The 25,318-nt window shown below is 45.8% G+C and overlaps 1 protein-coding gene across 1 annotated transcript in view; it reads left to right on the forward strand.

Moving 5' to 3' along the window:
- LOC143786080 (ectonucleotide pyrophosphatase/phosphodiesterase family member 7-like) overlaps positions 1 to 25,318 on the forward strand; it is a 63,306-nt gene that overhangs the window by 13,811 nt on the left and 24,177 nt on the right. Inside the window, exon 3 of the mRNA XM_077275278.1 lies at positions 23,833 to 24,459. Within this exon, the coding sequence (XP_077131393.1) occupies positions 23,833 to 24,459 (627 nt within the window). The remainder of the gene's footprint in view (positions 1 to 23,832; positions 24,460 to 25,318) is intronic.

Raw genomic sequence — 25,318 nt, forward strand, 5'->3', positions numbered from 1 at the left:
CTGGAAGAGTATACCCATGTGTGGTTGTGAAGAGGTGCATGAGAATACACCTCCACAAGAGAGAGAATGTGTTTGAGGAAATGTTTCGCTGTTTTCACTTGGTGGTGTACAGAAGTCTTTCCCAATCCAGGCCTTGTTCATTTTGATAAGAGTCAGCCTGTCAACATTTTCAGTTGACAGGTGGATGCGCTTATCTGTGATAATTCCACCAGCGACACTAGAAACCCTCTCTGACAGAACGCTAGCAGCAGGGCAGGCCAGGACCTCCAAGGCGTACAGAGCCAGCTCATGCCACGTGTCCAGCTTCGATACCCAATAATTAAAAGGCACAGAGGAATCATGGAGGACGTTTGTACGATCTGCAAGGTACTCCCTCACCATCTTCCCAAACATTGCACTTCTTGTGACAGCACACCTTGCCTCTGTGCCGCCACGATGGGAGGGTCTGAGAAAACTGTCCCAGAACTTTGCCATTGTTCCCCTGCCTGAGCTGGATTGTACTTCTGTCTCTCTCGCTTGGAGCCCTTGGTTGTACAACAAACTCTGATGTCTGCTGCCAGTGTTCTCACATGGGAATTTTCTAAGTAATTCCTCTACAAGGGCTCTGTGGTACTGCAACATTTTAGTACACCTCTCTGCCTCAGGCAGAAGAGATTGAAAGTTCTAGAAGTGTCACCAACCAGTAATGAGTGTCACCCAAAATTTTGATAATCCGAGGGTCATGTGAAATGCAGCGCAACATAAAGTCAGCCATGCGTGCCAGACTGCTAACAGGCAAGACTTCTATGTCCTCATCAACAGGACGACTGACCATGCTGTCCTCCTCCTCCTCATCCTCCTCCTCCCTGTCCTCAGGCCATCCCCGCTGAACAGAAGCTAATACAGATGTGTTTGTAGTACCGTCTATAGCGCATGAAAATAACTCCTGTTCTTCCTCCTCCTCCTCCTCCTCATTGCCTACCAATCCACTTTGAGAAGACATGAGGCTGGGCTAATGTAATCCCCCTGTATGTTTTCTTGCTATATGTCCTCATGCTCCGCCTGCAATGCATCCTCTTTGATTGTGAGCAGAGAGTTTTTCAGAATGCTGAGAAGCGGGATGGTGATGCTAATTATGGCGTCATCGCCGCTCACCATCTTGGTGCATTCCTCAAAGTTTTGGAGGATGTTACATATGTCTGACATCCATGTCCACTCCTGAGGTCTTATCTGTGGAGTCCGACCTGAAAAACCCTAGTCCATGCCCTCATCATCTCCCGCCTCGACTACTGTAACCTCCTGCTCTGTGGCCTCCCCTCTAACACTCTCGCACCCCTCCAATCTATTCTAAACTCAGCTGCCCGACTAATCCACCTGTCCAGCCCGCTATTCCCCGGCCTCTCCCCTCTGTCAATCCCTTCACTGGCTCCCCATTACCCAGAGACTCCAGTACAAAACCCTAACCATGAAATACAAAGCCATCCACAACCTGTCTCCTCCATACATCTGTGACCTTGTCTCCCAGTACTTTCCTGCACGCAACCTGCGATCCTCACAAGATCTCCTTCTCTACTCCCCTCTTATCTCCTCTTCCCACAATCGCATACAAGATCTATCTCGCGCATCACCCCTACTCTGGAACTCTCTACCACAACATATCAGACGCTCACCTACCATTGAAACCTTCAAAAAGAACCTGAAGACCCCCCTCTTCCGACAAGCCTACAACCTGCAGTAACCACCGATCGACCAAACCACTGCACGACCAGCTCTATCCTCACCTACTGTATCCTCACCCATCCCTTGTAGATTGTGAGCCCTCGCGGGCAGGGTCCTCACTCCTCCTGTACCAGTTGTGACTTGTATTGTTAAAGAATATTGTACTTATTTTTATTATGTATACCCCTCCTCACATGTAAAGCGCCATCGAATAAATGGCGCTAGAATAATAAATAATAATAAAAATAAATTCAACGACCTTGTTGATGTTGGTAGTCAACAACGGCCCTCTTCTGCTCACAAATCCTTTCCAACATATGCAGCGTAGAGTTCCAGCGCGTGGGGACATCACACAACAGTCAGTGAGCTGGAAGCTGAAACCGTTGCTGAAGCATGGCAAGGGCAGCTGAAGCTGTAGGTGACTTTCCGAAATGGGCAGACAGATAGCGTACTTTCACTAGCAGATCCAGCAGCTCCAGGTAGCTTTTCATAAAACGTTGAACCACGAGGTTAAGCACATGGGCCAAGCAAGGTACGTGTGTGAGCTCACCTTGCCTCAGAGCCGCCACCAGGTTACGGCCATTGTCACACACGACCATGCCAGGCTGTAGGTTCAACGGTGTCATCCAAACATCTGACTGCTCTTTCAGCGCTGTCCACAACACTTCTGCATTGTGCGGTTTGTCACCTATGCAGATTAGCTTCAGCACAGCCTGTTGCCGCTTGGCTGAGGCAGTGCTGCAGTGCTTCCAGCTTCTGACTGATGTGTTGATTTCAGACATGAAGGATGAAGAGGAAGGGCCAGCAATCCTCGGTGTGGGGAGGATGTGTTCCATCCCAAGGTCTGACTGAGTCCCGGCTTCCACTATGTTAACCCAGTGGCAGTCATTGAGATGTACCATCCCTGCCCACAAGCACTTGTCCACGTGTCCGTGGTTATGTGGACTTTCCCGGTAACAGCATTGTTGAGGGCATGGGTAATGTTGTGGGACATATGCTGGTGTAATGCCGGTACAGCACACCGGGAGAAAAAGTGGCGACTGGTGTTGTGAATTCCGTTCTCGGACTCCCTCCTGTGGTACTTTGGTGAGTTCTGTCTTTGGACTCCCTCTAGTGGCTTTGAGTGGAACTGCTGGTCCTTGAGGTTGGCTTTCTCAGCTGCCCTCGTTTATTGCTATGCTGGCTTCCCTATTTAACTCCACTCAGATCGTTACTTCATGCCAGCTGTCAATGTCTCAGTATTGGTTCAGATCTCTCTTGGACTTCTCAGATGACCTGTCTACTCCAGCAGAAGCTAAGTTCCTGCTAGTTCATTGGTTGTTACTGCTAATTCTAGTCCAGCTTGCTATCATGATATTTTCTTGCTAGCTGGAAGCTCTGGGGGTGCACCGTGAGTCGGTGTGGAGGTCTTTTTGCATACTCTGCGTGGTTTTTTGTAGTTTTGTTTTGCTGACCGCATAGTTCCCTTTTCTATCCTCTGACTATTTAGTGAAGACTGGCCTCCTTTGCTAAAACCTGTTTCATTCCTGTGTTTGTGACTTTCCTCTAAACTCACCGTCAATATATGTGGGGGCTGCCTTTTCCTTTGGGGAATTTCTCTGAGGCAAGGTAAGGCTTCTATTTCTATCTTTAGGGATAGTTAGCTCTTAGGCTGTGAAGAGGCGTCTAGGGAGTGTTAGGTACGCTCCACGGCTATTTCTAGTGTGTGTGATAGGAGTAGGGTTTGAGGTCAGCAGAGTTCCCACTTCCCCAGAGCTTGTCCCGATTCCTAGTTTAACCATCAGGTCATTCCGGGTGCACCTAACCACCAGGTCCATAACAGTACAGCTGGCCCAAAAAGTGTTAATGCATCTCAAAAGAGGGATAAGAGAAGTTCTGAACCCATTTTTTTTTTCTTTACAGTGTGTTTTGTCTCTCTTTTCCCCCTTAACCTCTGGGTGGTTCAGGACTCAGGTGTAGATATGGATATACAAGGTCTGTCCTCTTGTGTGGATCAACTCGCTGCAAGGGTGCAAAGCATTCAAGATTATGTAGTTCAGAATCCGATGTTAGAGCCTAGAATTCCAATGCCTGATTTGTTTTCTGGGGATAGATCTAAGTTTCTGAATTTCAAAAATAATTGTAGACTGTTTCTTGCTTTGAAACCCCGCTCCTCTGGTGACCCCATTCAGCAAGTAAAAATTATTATTTCTTTGTTACGTGGCGACCCTCAAGACTGGGCATTCTCCCTTGCACCAGGAGATCCTGCATTGCTTAATGTAGATGCGTTTTTTCTGGCGCTTGGATTGCTTTATGACGAACCAAATTCAGTGGATCAGGCAGAGAAAATCTTGCTGGCTTTGTGTCAGGGTCAGGATGAAGCGGAGGTATATTGCCAGAAGTTTAGAAAATGGTCTGTGTTACTCAATGGAATGAGTGTACCCTGGCAGCAATTTTTAGAAAGGGTCTTTCTGAAGCTCTTAAGGATGTTATGGTGGGGTTCCCCACGCCTGCTGGTTTGAATGATTCAATGTCCTTGGCCATTCAAATTGATCGGCGTTTGCGCGAGCGCAATGTTGTGCACCATTTGGCGGTGTCCTCTGAGCAGAGGCCTGAGCCTATGCAATGTGATAGGACTTTGACCAGAGCTGAACGGCAAGAACACAGACGTCAGAATGGGCTGTGTTTTTATTGTGGTGACTCCAGTCATGCTATCTCTGATTGTCCTAAGCGCACTAAGCGGATTGCTAGGTCTGTCACCATTGGTACTGTACAGCCTAAATTTCTTTTGTCTGTTACTCTGATTTGCTCTTTGTCGTCCTACTCTGTTATGGCATTTGTGGATTCAGGCGCTGCCCTGAATTTGATGGACTTGGAGTTTGCCAGGCGCTGCGGTTTTCCCTTGGAGCCTTTGCAGCATCCTATTCCTTTAAGGGGAATTGATGCTACGCCTTTGGCCAAGAATAAACCTCAGTACTGGACTCAGTTGACCATGTGTATGGCTCCTGCACATCAGGAAGATATTCGCTTTTTGGTGTTGCATAATTTGCATGATGTGGTCGTGTTGGGTCTGCCATGGCTACAGATTCATAATCCAGTATTGGATTGGAAATCAATGTCTGTGTCTAGTTGGGGTTGTCAAGGGGTACATGGCGATGTTCCGTTGATGTCAATTTCTTCTTCCACTCCTTCTGAAGTCCCTGAGTTCTTGTCGGATTACCGGGATGTATTTGATGAACCCAAATACAGTGATCTACCTCCTCATAGGGATTGTGATTGTGCTATCAATTTGATTCCTGGTAGTAAGTTTCCTAAAGGCCGACTTTTCAATTTATCTGTGCCAGAACACGCCGCTATGCGGAGCTATATAAAGGAGTCCTTGGAGAAAGGGCATATTCGCCCGTCGTCGTCACCGTTGGGAGCAGGGTTCTTTTTCGTGGCCAAGAAGGATGGTTCTCTGAGACCTTGTATAGATTACCGCCTTCTTAATAAAATCACGGTCAAATTTCAGTACCCTTTGCCTCTATTGTCTGATTTGTTTGCTCGGATTAAGGGGGCTAGTTGGTTTACCAAGATAGATCTTCGAGGAGCGTATAATCTTGTGCGTATTAAGTGGGGCGATGAGTGGAAAACCGCATTTAATATGCCCAAGGGCCATTTTGAGTATCTGGTGATGCCATTTGGGCTTTCTAATGCGCCATCTGTATTCCAGTCCTTTATGCATGACATCTTCCGAAAGTACCTGGATAGGTTCATGATAGTATATTTGGATGATATTTTGGTCTTTTCGGATGATTGGGAGTCTCATGTGAAGCAGGTCAGAATGGTGTTCCAAGTCCTTCGTGCTAATTCCTGGTTTGTGAAGGGGTCTAAGTGTCTCTTCGGAGTTCAGAAGGTTTCCTTTTTGGGCTTCATTGTTTCCCGTTCTACTATCGAGATGGATCCTGTTAAAGTTCAGGCCATTTATGATTGGACTCAACCTACATCTGTGAAGAGCCTTCAGAAATTCCTGGGCTTCGCTAATTTTTACCATCGCTTCATCGCTAACTTTTCTAGTGTGGTTAAACCTTTGACTGATTTGACCAAGAAAGGTGCGGATGTGGTGAATTGGTCCTCTGCGGCCGTTGAGGCTTTTCAGGAGTTGAAACGTCGCTTTTCTTCGGCCCCTGTGTTGCGTCAGCAAGATGTTTTGCTCCCTTTTCAGGTCGAGGTTGATGCTTCTGAGATTGGAGCAGGGGCTGTTTTGTCTCAAAGAAGTTCTGATGGCTCTGTGATGAAGCCATGTGCTTTCTTTTCTAGAAAGTTTTCGCCTGCTGAGCGTAATTATGATGTTGGCAATTGGGAGTTGCTGGCTATGAAGTGGGCATTCGAGGAGTGGCTACATTGGCTTGAGGGAGCCAAGCACCGCGTGGTGGTCTTGACGGATCACAAGAATTTGACTTATCTCGAGTCTGCCAAGCGATTGAATCCTAGACAGGCTCGATGGTCGCTGTTTTTCTCCCGTTTCGATTTTGTGGTCTCCTACCTTCCGGGTACTAAGAATGTGAAGGCTGATGCCCTTTCTAGGAGTTTTGTGCCTGATTCTCCAGGAGCCCCGGAACCGGCTGGTATTCTCAAAGAGGGGGTAATTCTGTCTGCCATCTCCCCTGATTTGCGACGGGTGCTGCAGGAGTTTCAGGCTGATAGACCTGACCGTTGTCCAGCGGAGAAACTGTTTGTCCCTGATAGATGGACTAGTAGAGTTATTTCTGAGGTTCATTGTTCGGTGTTGGCTGGTCATCCTGGGATTTTTGGTACCAGAGATTTGGTGGCTAGGTCCTTCTGGTGGCCTTCCTTGTCACGGGATGTGCGTTCTTTTGTGCAGTCCTGTGGGACTTGTGCTCGGGCCAAGCCCTGCTGTTCTCGTGCCAGTGGGTTACTTTTGCCCTTGCCGGTCCCGAAAAGACCCGGGACGCACATTTCCATGGATTTTATTTCTGATCTCCCTGTCTCTCAAAGGATGTCTGTCATCTGGGTGGTCTGTGATCGCTTTTCTAAGATGGTCCATTTGGTACCCCTGCCTAAATTGCCTTCCTCCGCTGATTTGGTCCCATTATTTTTTCAGCATGTGGTTCGTTTGCATGGCATTCCGGAAAACATTGTGTCGGACAGAGGTTCCCAGTTTGTCTCTAGGTTTTGGCGGTCCTTTTGTGCGAAGATGGGCATTGATTTGTCTTTTTCTTCGGCTTTCCATCCTCAGACAAATGGCCAAACCGAACGAACCAATCAGACTTTGGAGACCTATCTGAGATGCTTTGTTTCTGCTGATCAGGATGATTGGGTGACCTTCTTGCCTTTGGCTGAGTTCGCCCTTAATAATCGGGCTAGTTCGGCTACTTTGGTTTCGCCTTTTTTTTGCAATTCTGGTTTTCATCCTCGTTTTTCTTCAGGGCAGGTTGAGCCTTCTGACTGTCCTGGTGTGGATTCTGTGGTGGACAGGTTGCAGCAAATTTGGACTCACGTAGTGGACAATTTGACGTTGTCCCAGGGGAAGGCTCAACGTTTCGCTAACCGCCGTCGCTGTGTTGGTCCCCGACTTCGTGTTGGGGATTTGGTTTGGTTGTCTTCTCGTTATGTTCCTATGAAGGTTTCTTCTCCTAAGTTTAAGCCTCGTTTCATTGGTCCTTACAAGATTTCTGAAATTCTTAATCCTGTGTCATTTTGTTTGGTCCTTCCATCTTTTTTTGCCATCCATAATGTGTTCCATAGGTCGTTGTTGCGGAGATATGTGGCGCCTATGGTTCCCTCCGTTGATCCTCCTGCTCCGGTGTTGGTCGAGGGGGAGTTGGAATATGTGGTAGAGAAGATTTTGGATTCTCGTATTTCAAGACGGAAGCTTCAGTACCTGGTTAAATGGAAGGGCTATGGTCAGGAGGATAATTCCTGGGTTGTTGCCTCTGATGTCCATGCTGCCGATTTAGTTCGTGCCTTTCACTTGGCTCGTCCTGATCGGCCTGGGGGCCCTGGTGAGGGTTCGGTGACCCCTCCTCAAGGGGGGGTACTGTTGTGAATTCCGTTCTCGGACTCCATCCTGTGGTCATGAATGGTACTTTGGCGAGTTCTGTCTTTGGACTCCCTCTAGTGGCTTTGAGTGGAACTGCTGGTCCTTGAGGTTGGCTTTCTCAGCTGCCCTCGTTTATTGCTATGCTGGCTTCCCTATTTAACTCCACTCAGATCGTTACTTTATGCCAGCTGTCAATGTCTCAGTATTGGTTCAGATCTCTCTTGGACTTCTCAGATGACCTGTCTACTCCAGCAGAAGCTAAGTTCCTGCTAGTTCATTGGTTGTTACTGCTAATTCTAGTCCAGTTTGCTATCATGATATTTTCTTGCTAGCTGGAAGCTCTGGGGGTGCAGAGTATGCAAAAAGACTCACGGTGTGGAGGTCTTTTTGCATACTCTGCATGGTTTTTTGTAGTTTTGTTTTGCTGACCGCAAAGTTCCCTTTTCTATCCTCTGACTATTTAGTGAAGACTTGCCTCCTTTGCTAAAACCTGTTTCATTCCTGTGTTTGTGACTTTCCTCTAAACTCACCGTCAATATATGTGGGGGCTGCCTTTTCCTTTGGGGAATTTCTCTGAGGCAAGGTAAGGCTTCTATTTCTATATTTAGGGGTAGTTAGCTCTTAGGCTGTGAAGAGGCGTCTAGGGAGAGTTAAGTACGCTCCACGGCTATTTCTAGTGTGTGTGATAGGAGTAGGGTTTGAGGTCAGCAGAGTTCCCACTTCCCCAGAGCTTGTCCCGATTCCTAGTTTAACCATCAGGTCATTCCGGGTGCACCTAACCACCAGGTCCATAACAGACTGGGGACCGAGTACCTTGAGACAGCCGCCGCCATCAGGTTGCGGAAAGCTTCCATCTCAACAAGCCTAAAAAGCAGCATTTCTAGCGCAAACAGAAGAGAAAGAATTGAAGACTGTGGCCTGTGGGGCGTTGGCTGGGTATTTCCACTTGTGTTCCAAAGACTGGGTTATAGACAACTCAGCGCTGTGCTGGGACAAGGACGTGAACACGCTTGATGATGGTGCTGCTTGACTGTGGGCCACAACAGGTGCAGGGCTAGAGGCATCTTCACTTGCACGGTGTACTGGGGATTGGCTTCTACACAAAACAGTGGAAGAAGCAGTGGTGTAGCCAGAAGGCAGTGGTCCTGGAGCCTGGGGTTCGGCCCACAAAGTTAGGTGCTTTGCTTGCATGTGCCTGATCATGCTGGTGGTGGTCAGGCTGGTTGTTTTGCTACCCCTGCTTATGCGGGCATAGCAGGTGCTGCAAATGGCCCATTTGGGGTTATTGGCAGAGTCTTCAAAAAATAGCCAGACTCGGGAAGATCTCACAGGTGGAATGGCAACTTCACTCATATTGTTGTTACTGGGAATTGATGCACGCCTTATGTCTGTGGCCACCACACTGCTTCCTCTTCCCCATTTCTGCTGCTGTCCTCGCTATGCATGTCCTCCTGCCAGGTTGGGTCAGTCACTATGTCATCCACCACCTCGTCTTCCACATCCACACCCTGCTCCTCCTCCTGACTTTCTGGCAATTGTCTCATCATCGTCCACCTCTTGTGACACTTTCCCACCATTACCTTCGTGTGACCGGGGCTGGACAAAGCTTTGGGCAGCTCTACATGCGATCTCATCTTTCCCCACTTCACGTTGACCGGCAGAGATTTCTGAATCTTGGAATGGAAAACTGAACAGGTCTTCAGAGTGTCCAACTGTGGGATCAGTTGTCTCAGGGCACTCGGCATGGTGGGAGGAAGGAGGATCAGGGTAAGGAATATCCTGGCCACAGTCACGGCTACTCAGACTTGACTGTGTGCAAGACAAGGTGGTGGTGGTGGCTAAGTCACTGGAAGCATTATCCGCTATCCAACCAACAACCGTTTCACACTGCTCTGGCTTCAATAGTGGTGTGCTGTGGTCCCCCAGAAACTGGGACAGGAAGGTTGAGCGAGAAGATGTGGGTCTTTGTTGTTGCCCACTTTCACCTTGCCCACTGCATCGTCCTCTGGATGCACCATCAGCATCACGTCCACTTCCCCGTCCCTTGCCCCTTGCCTTAACCATTTTAAATGGACTACTGCACTATTTCAAATGCTCAACACAAATGTCTTTATTACTAGCAAAATAATATGTGATCAGTACTGTATCCCTGCAAATCTACGATTTTTCAAACCCAAACACCAGACCTGACAGACTGTATTCAATTTTTTAAAGTTAATTTCTGCTAAATAGCGCTGTATAGAATTTGAGTATCACATAGCCACAAAATAAGTACACCGGCCTCCAATGACCCACTTAGAGCACAGAGATATATGATTGCTGTAATGGAAATACCACACTGGCAAATCTGTAGCCTTTGAATTTTTTGGGAGGCTAAATTGCGCTGTATACATTTGAGTATCACTCAACTACAAAATAAGTACACCGGCCTCCAATGACCTAACTTGGAGCACAGAGATATATGATGGCTGTAACAAAAATACCACACTGGAAAATCTGTGGCCTTTCAATCTTTTGGGAGGCTAAATAGCGCTGTATAAATTTGAGTATCACTCAACTACAAAATAAGTACACCGGCCTCCAATGACCTAACTTGGAGCACAGAGATATATGACGGCTGTAACGGAAATACCACATTGGAAAATCTGTGGCCTTTCAATCTTTTGGGAGGCTAAATAGCGCTGTATAGAATCTGAGCATCACACAGCCACAAAATAAGTACACCGGCCTCCAATGACCAAACTTGGATATATGAGGCCTTTTTCGGTGAATTCAAAACACCAAAAAAAAAAAAAAGGGGGGCAAAGGGTAGCACACACAACTATGCTACGTATGCCTGACAAACTATCACTTTTCAACAGGCCTCAGTCTGACAGAACAGACTGTATATTTTAGCAGCAGGCAGTTATGGAGCTTTGTGAAGGATGCATTGGGAGCAATGGACGCACATACAGTGTCTGCAGGCCTTGCACTGAGGTGGATATGCTGTGCCCTGCCTGCATAGCGCTGCAATATCGGGACCCACGAATTAGCCCTAAAAAGGACTGTTGGTTTCTGAGGAGTTGTGGATGTAAGGCCGGCGTCACACTTGGCGTAAGACAATACGGTCCGTATTTTACGGCCGTATTACGGCCGTAATATGGAGAAATGTTCCCAAAATAGTGATCCGTAGGCAGGGTGTGTCAGCGTATTTTGCGCATGGCATCCTCCGTATGTAATCCGCATGGCATCCGTACTGCGAGATTTTCTCGCAGGCTTGCAAAACCGACATCTAATGGATTTATGTGCTCAAATGTTCGGAAAAACATATATACAGATGTCATTGAGACACATATATATATATATATATAGTCTGTATTTATATTTCATTCAGCGCGATATCTGTGAAAAGCCGGTAATTCAATTGCCGGCTTTTCATTTCTCCTTCCCAAACCCGACAGGATATGAGACATGGTTTACATACAGTAAACCATCTCATATCCCCTTTTTTTTTGCATATTCCACACTACTAATGTTAGTAGTGTGTATGTGCAAAATTTCAGCGCTGTAGCTGCTAAAATAAAGGGTTAAATGGCGGAAAAAATTGGCGTGGGCTCCCGCGCAATTTTCTCCGCCAGAGTGGTAAAGCCAGTGACTGAGGGCAGATATTAATAGCCAGGAGAGGGTCCATGGTTATTGGCCCCCCCGTGGCTAAAAACATCTGCCCCCAGCCACCCCAGAAAAGGCACATCTGGAAGATGCGCCTATTCTGGCACTTGGCCACTCTCTTCCCACTCCCTGTAGCGGTGGGATATGGGGTAATGAAGGGTTAATGCCACCTTGCTATTGTAAGGTGACATTAAGCCAGATTAATAATGGAGAGGCGTCAATTATGACATCTATCCATTATTAATCCAATTGTTTGAAAGGGTTAAAAAACACACACACACATGATTTAAAAGTATTTTAATGAAATAAACACAGCGGTTGTTTTAATATTTTATTGCTCTCTCAATCCTTTTGCAGACCCTCGCTTGACAAAACAATAAACGCACAAGATACATACCCTCTGTTGAACCGTCACATCCCACGAGGTAATCCATCTGAAGGGGTTAAAATAATTTACAAGCAGGAGCCCTGCAAATGCAGCTGTGCTCCTGCTTGTAATTCCCCGGCGAATGAAGGAAATGTAGGTAATTGACCTACATTTCCTTCAGTCGCGGTGATGCGCCCCTGCTGGATGTTCTCATGAACTGCAGCCTGGGAACTTTTTCCCACGCTCCAGGTCATATGAGGACATCCACCAGGGGGCGCATCACCGCGACTAACTACTACTACTAACATTAGTAGTGTGGAATATGCAAAAAAAAGGGGATATGAGATGGTTTACTGTATGTAAACCATGTCTCATATCCTGTCGGGTTTAGGCAGGAGAAATGAAAAGCCGGCAATTGAATTACCGACTTTTCACTAACACCACTGCGTATTTCTCGCAAGTCACACTGCTGGTCCGTGTGGAATCCGTATTTTTCTCGCCCCCATAGACTTTCATTGGCGATTTTTTTGCGCAATACGCTGACAAACGCAGCATGCTGCGATTTTGTACGGCCGTAGAACGCCGTATATTACGGATCCGTAATATACGGCTGATAGGACTAGACCCATTGAGAATCATTGCGCCGTATGTTATGCGAGTTTTACGCACGTAGTTTCTGCGCTCTTACGTCCGTAAAACTCGCATGTGTGACGGCGGCCTAAGAGTTGCAGACCTACACTAAGTCTAAAACCATGATTCTGACCCTATCTCAGCAGCTCTCCCTACTCTCGCTGAATCAGGAACAGAATGCGGTGAGCAGGGCGACGCCTGGTCTCTTATACTCGGGATGATGCTGTACGGCCCAGCCAATCACTGCACGACCACAACAAAGATGGCTGCGGCGTTTCATGGCCTGGCAGACAATCCCTGCACCGTGATTGGGTCTCAAAAGTCCGCCAAAACTGCTGGGTAGAGACTGCAGTTACCGCTGAATAATCCCGGAAAAGCTCGCTGCTCGCTGAGTACGCCGAGCATAGCGATACTCGGGCGAGTAACGAGTAGTGGCGAGCACGTTCGCTCTTCACTAATAATCATACTTCAAGTATAGATTTTACTTCTTAAGCTCAACAGAAGATTGAGGACTCCTCGGTGCCCCCTTGGTATGGTCAATGGTCCAGTGAACCATTCCGCCCCCTCAATTAACATGCTGACTGCCTCCCCTTAGCTTAATTGAGAGCATTCGTGCTGCAGGGCCGTACTGACAATGCAAGAACCGAGTGCATATTCGGAGTGTCAGTGCGACCACGCTCTTATCTCTCGCTCCTGTCTACAGCACCCAATTGCTGCAGACAGGATCACACAGCCACTCACCACTCTGATATCCTGTCTGCAGTGAGCAGGAGTTGGGAGAGGGAGGAGAGTGCACCCGCAATGACACAATGTAGATCTACTCACTTACTCTCGTGTCAGTTCCGACGTGCAGGGCCTGGAATTCAATTCTGGTAGTGCTCGCTCTGGGTATGTTGAGTGAGGGGGCAGCACTGTGCAATAAGCCCACGGAAACCAAAAGGGTGCACCAAGGAGCCCATTATATAGGAGTCAAAACATCCAGCTACAAAAGTAAAACTTACTGTATGCTGCAGTAATTAGTCTCAGTATGGGCTAAGTCCTCTATAGGACTGTATCAGTAGTCCGAATCACATCTTGGGGGTCACAGACTCACTTTAAGCTGAATTCATATGCTCAGAATTAAAATAAGGTGTCATGAGCATGAAAAAGCAGTTTTCTTGAAGCTTGTTCTACAGCACCCAGTGATACTTCAATCACACATACCTTTTTTATGCTGCATGTGTTAGTATTCATCATTAGAGTTGAGCGACTTTTACTTTTTTTGGATCGATTTGGGTTTCGCGAAACCCTACTTTGTCAAAAGTCGGGTTGGGTGAAATCGGCCGATTATTGGAAAAGTCGGGGGCCGACTGAAACACGAAACCCAATGCAAGTCAATGGGGAATCAAAGTCGGCAGTGAGTGGAGGACAGGAAAACACCTACAGTGCCCATTTTAATGCCAAAAACATCAATTCTTATTACTGAAGCTTGTCAATCTTAATTTACTTTATAATAATAGTTAGGCATTGAAAACTGGGGGTCATTTGGCTAAAGTTGTGGGGGGGTAGGGCTGGCTCAAGTTTTTCGTGGGCTCAGGAAACGCGGAATACGTCACGGTGGTGGAGCAGGGAGAGGTAAGTATTTAAACTTTGCAAGTGCTGTGATCCTGAGCAAGCAGTGGGGGCCCACTCGTTGGCATTGGCACTGGCACAGGGCCCCTCATAGTACGGCGGTGTCTTTGACGGTGGGTGGCGCCTCCCAACGGCAGAGACACTTTTGTGTACTATGAGGGGCCCTGTGTCAGTGACGTCGCCAACGAGTATGCCCCCCACCTGATGAAGGAACCTGCATTTTCATCTGCACCTTTCTCTTTGTACCCGTGTAAGGTGGTATAGTATGCGGGAAGGGGAACCTGACTTTCATCAGGGTCAGATTCTGGCTGTGTAGAGTGCAAGGGGAATGTAGTGGTCTGGGTCAATCAATGTACCAGCAGACTCATCTAGCAGTGGCTGGGCAATGGGCAGGATGAGGAGGAAACACTGATATAGGCCCAAATAATAAAGTGGGCTAAATGCAGTTCAAAATTGGTAACAGGACTAAACAAGCGGCATTGCTTATTTCAGTGGAGGACAACTGTAATGAGAGGCTGACACAGTGAGTAGGCCCAAATAAGTAAGTAGGCTAAATGCAGTTCAAAATTGGTAACAGGACTAAACAGGCGGCATTGCTTTGTTCAGTGGAGGACAACTGTAATGAGAGGCTGACACAGTGAGTAGGCCCAAATAAGTAAGTAGGCTAAATGCAGTTCAAAATTGGTAACAGGACTAAACTGGTGGCATTGCTTTGTTCAGCGGAGGACAACTGTAAGGAGTGGCTGACACAGTGAGTAGGCCCAAATAAGTAAGTAGGCTAGATGCAGTTGAAAATTGGTAACAGGACTAAACTGGCGGCATTGCTTTGTTCAGTGGAGGACAACTGTAAGGAGTGGCTGACACAGTGAGTAGGCCCAAAAAAGTAAGTAGGCTAAATGCAGTTCAAAATTGGTAAAAGGACTAAACAGGCGGCATTGCTTTGTTCAGCGGAGGACAACTGTAAGGAGAGGCTGACACAGTGAGTAGACCCAAATAAGTAAGTAGGCTAAATGTCTGCCAAAAATTTTTTCACAAATAAACAGGTCGCATAGCTAGGTACAGGGGTGGGCTCCTCTGCTGGGTAGCAGACAGTGGTAGTAGGTGCAAAGTATTAACTGGTCTAAATGGAGGCCAGGGCCCCTATATATTTTAACAATCATCTATCATTTCAACAAAATTGTATTCACAGTGCCATTGAAGGATTTAACAGCACAGACTACACAGTGGTGGAGCAGGGAGAGGTAAGTATTGCAAGTGGTAGAGCACTGTTCGAGCTGGAGGGAACACTCTCTCGTGGGTGGTGGTACTGGCACAGGGCCCTTCATATTACGATGGTGTGTCTGACGTAGGTTGTGCACCACCACCATCAGAGACACTTCATTGTACTATGAGGGACCATGTGCCAGTGCAGTCGCCCAAGAGTGGGCACACCCACCTGTCCAGGCAAACGCCACTCGTACGGGTGCTTGCGCCAGGTGGTGACCACGGCCCTGTGGGGGGAGTCAGCCCATTTAGGGAGGTATAAAAATGGCCTATGGTGGACATTCAGCAGCTGCAAATGGAGGAATTGGAGAAGTCAGTAAGAGGAGGCCAAAAGCAAGACATTTTTCAGGCAAGCTACGAGTCAGCAGGGGAAGGTGGGGCCAAATAATTTGAAATCCATGATTGGTTCATTTTAATGAAGGTTAGATCATCAACATTTCGGGTAGCCAGACGTGTCCTTTTTTTGGTCAGTATTGAACCAGCATTGAATACTCTTTCTGATAGCACACTAGCAGCAGGGCATGCAAGCTCCTGTAATGCATATTCTGCCAATTCAGGCCAGGTGTCTATTTTAGATGCCCAGTAATCAAAGGGGAATGACCTGTGAAGGAGAACATCGATAAGGGCGGAAAAGTAGTTCGTGACCATACTGGAAAAATGCTGTCTCCTGTCACTTTGAATCGATGCAGCAGTACCTGTCGTGTCAGCGGTCGTTGCGAAATCACTCCACAACCTGCTGATAAAACCCCTCTGTACAACGCCACTTTGGATTTGTGCACCTCTAACACCTCTGCCATGTTGCCCACTACAGCTTGTGTGAGAACCATCACCACCGCTGTGTGCTGGGAATACCTGAACCAAACGGTCTACAAGAGTTGCTTGTTTGGTAGCCAATATTTGCTCAAGGTTCTCATGTGGCATGATATTTTGTAATTTCCCTTTATATCGTGGATCCAGGAGGCAGGCCAACCAGTAATCGTCATCGGTCATCATTTTCATAATGCGCTGGTCCCTTTTTAGGATACGCAAGGCATACTCAGCCATGCTGGCCAATGTTCCAGGTGTCAATTCACTGCTTGTGCTGGGTTGAGGAGCACTTTCTTGCAAATCAACATCACTTGTGTGTCCCGCAAAAACCCTGTACCTGACCTTGCAACGCCACCAGTTTCTATTGCCCCCTGAGAAGCATCCTCCTCCCATAAATATTCATCCCCATCATCCTCCTCCTCCTCCTCTTTGTCCGCCACCTCGTCCAGGAGAGTTCCCTGAGCAGACAATGGCTGACTGTCATCAAGGCTTCCCTCCTCCTCGGCTGCAGACGCCTGCTCCTTAATGTGCGTCAAACTTTGCATCAGCAGACGCACTAGTGGAATGCTCATGCTTATGATGGCGTCGCCTGCACTTACCAGCCGTGTGCATTCCTCAGAACACTGAAGGACTTGACAGAGTTCTTGTAGCTTCGACCACTGCACACCAGACAACTCCATGTCTGCCGTCCAAGTGCCTGCCTGTGTATGTGTATCCTCCCACAAATTAATTACAGCACGCCTTTGTTCGCACAGCCTCTGAAGCATGTGCAGTGTGGAGTTCCACCTTGTTGCAACGTCGATTATTAGGCGGTGCTGGGGAAGATTCAGCGATCGCTGATGGTTCAGCTTACGACTGGAGTGTACGGGCGACCGGCGGATGTGCAAGCAAAGTCTTCGCACCTTCAGGAGCAGGGCTGGTAACCCCGGATAATTTTTTAGGAAGCACTGCACCACCAGGTTCAAGGTGTGAGCCAGGCAAGGTATGTGTTTCAGTTCTGAAAGGGCTATGGCAGCCATAAAATTCCTTCCGTTATCACTGACTACCTTGCCTGCCTCAAGATGTACACTGCCCAGCCATGACTGAGTTTCTTGCTGCAAGTACTCGGCCAGTACTTCCGCGGTGTGTCTGTTGTCGCCCAAACACTTCATTTGTAACACAGCCTGCTGACGCTTAATACTAGCTGTTCGATAATGGGACACGTCGTGTGAAACACTGGCAGCTGCGGATGGAGTGGTCATGTGACTGCGCTCTGTGGACGAGCTTTTGCTTTTTGGAGGAGGAGGAGGGGTGGCGAACTCCTACAGCCATCTGTTTCCTAGACCGTGGGCTAGGCAGAACTGTCCCACTATGGCTGTCCCCTGTGGACCCTGCATCCACCACATTAACCCAGTGCGCCGTGATGGACACGTAAAGTCACTGGCCATGCCTACTGGTCCATGCATCTGTTGTGAGGTTCTCCTTTCCACTGACTGATTGCCTCAGTGCATGGACAATGCGGTCTTTGACATGCTGGTGGAGGGCTGGGATGGCTGTTCTCGCAAAGAAGTGCCGACTGGGTAGGTCATCAGGTCTTTGAAAGCTTCACTTTCAACCAACCAGTAGGGCATCATCTCTAACGAGATTAGTATAGCAGTGTGGGCGTTCAAACCCTGTGTACGCGGATGAGAGGATGAGTACTTTCTTTTCCTATCGAGAGTCTCTTGTAGGGTGAGCTGGACTGGAGAGCTGCATATGGTGGAACTAGCGGTGGTGGTGGTATGGTGGTGGTGGTGGTTGACATGGCGGATTGAGAGAGGGTTGGTGATGGTATTCTTGATGTTGGCCTACATACAGTGTTTCCTACCAAAAACCTTGTGATTCCCTGACTGCTTTGGCCTTGCGACGATTTCTCCACATTTGCTGCTGGTGGTGTCCTAACTGGTGGGCTTACAGTGAGGGAAGCAATGTAGCGTTGCTGACTGCCTTCATTCTGAGCAGGTGCACCAACAGTACGGGACGTTTGGTAGTTAATCCAGGCTTGCAAGTGCATGCTGATTAAATGTCTACGCATGCACGTTGTATTTAAATTTTGAAGATTCTTCCCTCTGCTAAAGGTCTTTGAGCATTTCTTACAGATAACTTTTGACTGATCATTCAGATCTTGGTTAAAAAATTGCCACACTGCACTCTTCCTACTATGGAATACCTTTTCAGGCATTGCACGCTGTGCTACTTTCACCAGATGGCCACGCTGTCCTAAAACTGTTTTTGTTTTGACACACGTTTTTGGCCTGATACGGGCCTGCCAGATGACAGCTGTTGCGATGTAGATGGCTGAGCTACTGGCAGTGGCACCCTCTTCCCTCAATGGCTGCCAATCTGGGTCAACAACTGAGTCATCTATCACCTCCTCTTCAATGTCATGTGCACCTTCCTCTGTGTCACCGTGTAAGGTGCTATAGCGTTCGGGACGGGGCACCATAGTCTCATCAGGGTCAGATTCTGGCTGAGTACACTGCGAGGGCAATTTAGTGATCTGAGTCAATAGAACAGCATAATAATCTAGCTGTGGCTGTGTATCAGTGCACTCCATGTCCGATTCATCTTGTAATGGGCAGTTAACAATTTCCCTTTCTAACCCAGGCACGGTATGTGTAAAGAGCTCCATGGAGTAACCTGTAGTGTCGCCTGACGCATCCTTCACTTTTGGTTTGGGTGAAGGACACAAGGAAACGTCTTGTTCCTGACCGGTAGCATCCACTGACGACTCGCTGCTTTTATATTTTGAACTTTCTGAAGAAGAGGCGAAAGAGCTAGAGGCTGAGTCAGCAAGGAAAGCCAAAACTTTTTCCCGCTGCTCCGGCTTTAAAAGTGGTTTTCCTACTCCAAGACAAGGGAGCCTTCGAGGCCTTGTGTAGCCAGACGATGACACTAGCTCAACACCTCCAGCCTTAGGTGCTATTTTGCTTTTCCCACTACCACCAGATGCTCTACCACCACCACCACCATCAGTACCAGCTGGCAACGACCGCCCACGGCCTCTTCCATGAGACTTCCTCATTTTTGGGAAAATGTTAACAAAATAACAACCGTTATATGGTACTGTAAAACAAGGTAGGTGGTGTACATAAACTTGTTGAGAATTGAAATCTCCCTTTTTATTTTGGGGAGACTGCACCGCAACTCAGGCCCAGTGTATAACACAACACAATGTAAGTGGCAGAAAGTGGCTGGCTGATATACGACAAACTAACAGAACTGACGTATATGCACTTTGTGACAATTTGAATCTCCCTTTTTTTGGGGGGAGACTGCACCACAACTCAGGCCCAGTGTATAACACAACACAATGTAAGTGGCAGAACGTGGCTGGCTGATATACGACAAACTAACAGAACTGACGTATATCCACTTTGTGACAATTTGAATCTTCCTTTTTTTGGGGGGAAACAGCACCACAACTCAGGCCCAGTGTATAACACAACACAATGTAAGTGGCAGAACGTGGCTGGAAGATATCTGAAAAAATCCAAGGACTGTAGTACAATTTCATTCTCCCTACAATGATCTCAGGACAAGTATGGCAGCAACAAAAAGGACTGCTGCACACAAAAGTGTGGACAAATAAACAAGATAACTGCAGAAAGGAGCAACAGGATTTTTGCTTTTAAAAAAGCAGTTGGTTTGCACAGCAGCGTGCAAACAGCAATGCAGCTATCAGGGAGCCTTATAAGGCAGCCTAATAAGCTACAGAGCTGATGCACAAAAAAATAGCCTCCACTGTCCCTGCAAAAAAAGGTGGTGTTGGACAGTGAAAATCGCTACAGCACAAGCGGTTTGGGGGTTAATCTTCCCTCCCTAACTATATCCCTTCTTCTGACGAAGCTGCAGCAATCTCTCCCTATGCTGAGATTGGCAGAAGTAAGATGGTGGTCGGCGTGCATGCCCCTTTATAGCCCCTGTGATGCCGCAGAAAGCAAGCCAATCACTGTCATGCCCTTCTCTAAGATGGTGGGGACCGAGGCCTATGTCATCACGCTGCCCACACTCTGCGTCCTCCTTCATTGGCTGAGAAATGGCGCTGAATGCATCATACGAATCGCGACTTTGGCGCGAAGATCACCGACCGCATGGCCGATCCCACACTAGGATCAGGTTGGGTTTCATGAAACCAGACTTTACAGAAAGTCGGCGATTTTTGAATTTGTCCGATCCGTTTCACTCAACCCTATTCATCATCATATTTTTAACAACAAAACATACTGCAAAAAAAGGTGGACCCACTGATCACTATCCAACAGCCAATGATTAAGATCCCACAATGTTGCACGACATAATGCAAACACTGCCCACTAAACTGATTGCTTAAGTGGGACATCCTGTAGTTCACTAATGCGACATTCAGGCCATGTGCACACGTTCAGTATTTTTCGCATTTTTTCGCTATAAAAACGTGATAAAAACGCAAAAAAAACGCAAAAAAACGCTTACATATGCCTCCTATTATTTACAGTGTATTCCGCATTTCTTGTGGAAATGTTGCATTTTTTTCCGCGAAAAAATCACATTGCGGAAAAAAAAGCAACATGTTCATTAAATTTGCGGAATTGCGGGGATTCCGCACACCTAGGAATGCATTGATCTACTTACTTTACGCATGTGGCTATGCCCACCATGCGGGAAGTAAGCAGATCATGTGCGGTTGGTACCCAGGGTGGAGGAGAGGAGACTCTCCTCCACGGACTGGGCACCATATAATTGGTAAAAAAAAAGAATTAAAATAAAAAATAGTGATATACTCACCTTCGATGGCCCCGGAGTCTTCCCGCCTCTCAGCGGTACATGCTGCCGCTTCCGTTCCTATAGATGGTGTGTGTGAAGGACCTGCGATGACGTCGCGGTCTTGTGATTGGTCGCGTGACCGCTCATGTGACCGCTCACGTGACCGCGATGTCATCGAAGGTCCTGCACACACACACCATCTATAGGATCGGACGCTGCCGAGGAGATTGGCTGTCTGCAGGTGAGTATAACCATTTTTTTTATTTTTTTTATTATTTGTAAACATTCTATCTTTTACTATTGATGCTGCATAGGCAGCATCTATAGTAAAAAGTTGCTCACACTTGTCAAACACTATGTTTGACAAGTGTGACCAACCTGTCAGTCAGTTTTCCAAGCGATGCTACAGATCGCTTGGAAAACTTTAGCATTCTGCAAGCTAATTTCGCTTGCAAAATGCTAAAAAAACCGCGAAAAAAACGGGAAAAAAACGCAAAAAAAAAATGCGGATTTCTTGCAGAAAATTTCCGGTTTTCTTCAGGAAATTTTTGCAAGAAATCCTGACGTGTGCACATACCCTCACATGTTGTTGCAGTGTTGGAATTTTTACAGGTATGACTGTCTCCGTGTGTTCGTCCGCAGAGCAGACAAGTACAAGAGCTCACGGCTATGTGTAAGATCTAGTCTGGTAGCATAAATCAGACAAGAACATGCTGCAATTTATTACATGTCGACCATTGGTCCATGTGGAAATCGACCATGTGTACTGGTAGATTGTCTTTAATTGGTCTGTGTGTTCTCTGCATGTGGCCTGTGGCGCACACAGACAGCACACATGTATGAATATATGCGGGAAATCATACATTGATAGTGATATTCTTCTAACATATAGCGGTAAAACAAAGCAAGTTTTATCAGCAGCATGTCATATATCACCCGATGACCTACATTTCTAACTTCAGTATTTATTACCTTATTTATGCTGATTGTATGTGTCAGCATATATGAGACTGTAGGTGAATACTCGTATGAGAAATGGTCAAAGAACAGTAAAATAAATATTTTGATGAGTTGTCTTTGATTTAACATATAGAGGGTCAGTTATTAAAAATGAAGTTGAATAAAATGACACCTTGATATCTGCGATCGAATGTTGTGTTCCAGAGAAATACAGATTTTTCTTACATGTAAATAAGCTGTAAAGAGCTATAGGTCGGACACTGATCTGTATGAGAATCTGCCTCCAGAGACAAGTAACTAACACAGAACAGTAAAACTGAACTTTGTCTTTTTGCAAACACATGTTTTGCAGCTCTTGAGTTCTGCAGTATAGCAACAATATAGCCCTGTCAACCTGAGAGCCGGAAGCTGAGCCTAACCTGCAGATGTGTCAGTTATAATCACAACAGCCCTGCAGTGAGATTAAGAGAGCACTTGTAATGCCTCCCTCCATGTAAAATAATTACTTTAGGCAGATTCTCATACAGATCTCTGTCTGGCCCATAGATCTTAATAGCTCATTTACATATAAGGAAAACATAGATTTCTCTAGAATTAGACATTGGACAATAGATAACAGGCTATCATTTCATTCAGCTTCCTATGACCTACGTGACCATATAGATGGTTTCCGAGGAACAATCCTACTGACAGATTCCCTTTAAGTCTTAATGGCCATGACATTTCTGAAACCATATTAGGATGTCATCAAATTAAAAATGTCAAACTTGTTACAAATCACCAACTCAAACAGTGTTTCATGGCCAGAGACTTTGACTAGCATGTCCCAGTGACACTTAGGTTTACACTGTCAGTCCATATAAAAGGATCTGAAATTTACTGAAGAGGCACCTAGGTTGTAGTCACTGAGTAGCTGCTGGCTAGTGGAGCAAGTGGATGGTGGAATTGTTCACAAGTGAGGTCAGTACTAAAAAGATACAAAGTCAAAGACCAGGTCAAGGGAAAAGCTTGGGTCAAATTCAAAGGTGAGGCAAAGATATGACGCACAAGAGCTGTTAAACAGTCCAAGATCAAATCCAATTATTCAATAAATGGATTAATAAGCAAAGTAGTCAATAAAAAATAAAGTCTGGCAGAGGAGAGAAAATGGTGCTGTATCTGTAAAGACACAGGTGTAAAGTAGGAGTTTAAATTGAGCACCTTTAATCCCCATTGGAACCAAAATCATTTTGCCATTGATTCAATGACTGACTTCTAAAATTGCCTCGTCAGCTTGACCTGACATAAATGTAATAGGCAATAAGTAAATGACCTGGCAGTGAACACTCCACCCAACAGGAAGATAATCTTTTCTCCTACACTGGAGGGCTTAGTGAGGTTTGACAGTGAGGGATACATGTTACCCAACTGGAGGGGACACTACTCTATAAACAGAGGACTCAGATTCAGTGCAGGCTGTGCAGCGAGCCTACCATCTAGCAACGAGCTCACTGCAGCCCCCTCTACTGTCATCACTTCCTGTGGAGTCAAGGTGGCAACATCAGCACCAGGAGTGGTGAGTAAATAGCAATACCTTCCGTACCAATCTCCTTCCTCATCTTATCAATCCTTACCGATTAAGATGATTCCTAGTACTCCTATAATTTTTGGTTGGCTATGGTGGTCACATGGCTAGATGGTGCGTTTCTGTACTTGTCTACACCTGTTCACAAGCCATCCAAAAATGAGACTTTTGCTGCAAATCAGTGGTTAGCTGCATCCACGCTGCACATGGTCTACTGTGGGGAAGGACAAAGACTGTCAGAGGGCTCAGAACTGTTATTTTATAACACTATAAGAGGTTTTCAGTATTTTTAGTATGGCTGGACAACCCAAAGTACATGAGCACTCTTTATAGTCCAAGTCCCAACAAATATGTGCTAGGTTTAAAAATAATTGAAATATATGGTAGCAAAACAAAATTGGTTACTTTCTTAAAACAGACTGAAAATGGATAAGGAGATTAAAAAAGGCTGAAAGAAGAGTTGAGTTCTTAGCTTTATTCTTTTTTTTGTCTTTTCAGGGCTTCAAAGCTGGTTCTTTTCACTATCCAGGAGGAAACGCTAACTACAGTGGTAAAACAGTCAACAAAGCACTGGCAGAAACATCTGACCACCCTGACAGTGACGAGAACGAGTGGAGAGAGAACATAGATATTGTCATGAAATGGTTCAATGAAGATGGTTTGGACTTTGTTACCCTCTACTATGGAGAACCTGATAAAAGCGGACACCTATATGGGCCAGAAACTGAAGAGAGAAAAACAATTATTAAACAAATAGATAGAACTATTGGATATCTTTTACAAGCAATTGAAAAAAGCAATCTTAAAGATAATTTGAATGTAATTATTACATCCGATCATGGCATGACCACGGTGAAGAAAGAACCTCTTGTAGAAGAAATTAAGCTGTCAAATTATATTTCCTTTCCAGACTTGGTTAAGTTTGACATTCTAGACTATGGAGGCTTTGGAATGATTGTTCCAAAAGAAGGCAAGGAAGAAGAACTATATCAGGCACTTAAAACTGCACACGATCATTTGAAGGTATATAAGAGGCAGGAATTTCCTGAACGTCTCCATTATTCCAAACATGAAAGGATTTTGCCGATTTTGCTTTATGGCGATCTGGGCTACAGTGTAAATGGAGTAAGTATGATTTTACACTAATCTCCTTGCTTTACATTTATTTTTGCCTATGGCGTTTTCATTTTTGTACCAGTAGATAAAATAACACACTAATTAGTAGAGATGCAATGTTTGGTCTTGTAATTGATGTAAAGAAAAATGCACACACACATAAGGGAAAGTCAACTAGACATGATGATGTAGGAAAAAAGATCAGACTGTCGAATTTCAGCTTTTCTAAATGAACGCACCACTGCTCTATTATAACACTTGCACAATTGAACAGTGACATTTGGGACCGATTCATCAAGATTGGCATAGCACACAATTGCTGTAGAAGGCCATGAATTAATTAAATTTACAAGACTAAATCTTATGTTTAGAATTTCAATTTATATGTAAAAATTGGATGCTATATGAATGATCCATCTGGGATCCAATTGTTTTTCTTTTTTGCACATCCATAGAAAAGAATAGGTGAATCATATCCGAAAAATGGAAGAGACTACGTATGTTGCAATTATTTTTTATGAGGACATTGGGTGCATGTGAAGAAACTTTCACCTAAACAGCCCACTTGAATAGATGTCCGTGTTAGATCAATATTTGTCACAAACAGCACTCACATGCATGTACCCTGACACCGCTTATTTCCTCTGTAACTGAAGGGAAATCTGCTGCCCCACTTACAAAAGTGTAGTTTGAACAAATAATATATAAATTATTAAAATCCCCAATGTTTTTTTGTCTTTGTGGGGTTGACAAAATAGGAGTAATAAACATTTAAAAAAAATAAAGTAAAAATATACCCTCCCAACAATCTTTTTCAAACTTTAAGGCAGAATTTTTTTACGAAAGCAAAAAGTAAAATTTATAAAAT

This window comes from Ranitomeya variabilis, chromosome 7, assembly GCF_051348905.1.
Source record: "Ranitomeya variabilis isolate aRanVar5 chromosome 7, aRanVar5.hap1, whole genome shotgun sequence".
NCBI lineage: Eukaryota > Metazoa > Chordata > Amphibia > Anura > Dendrobatidae > Ranitomeya > Ranitomeya variabilis.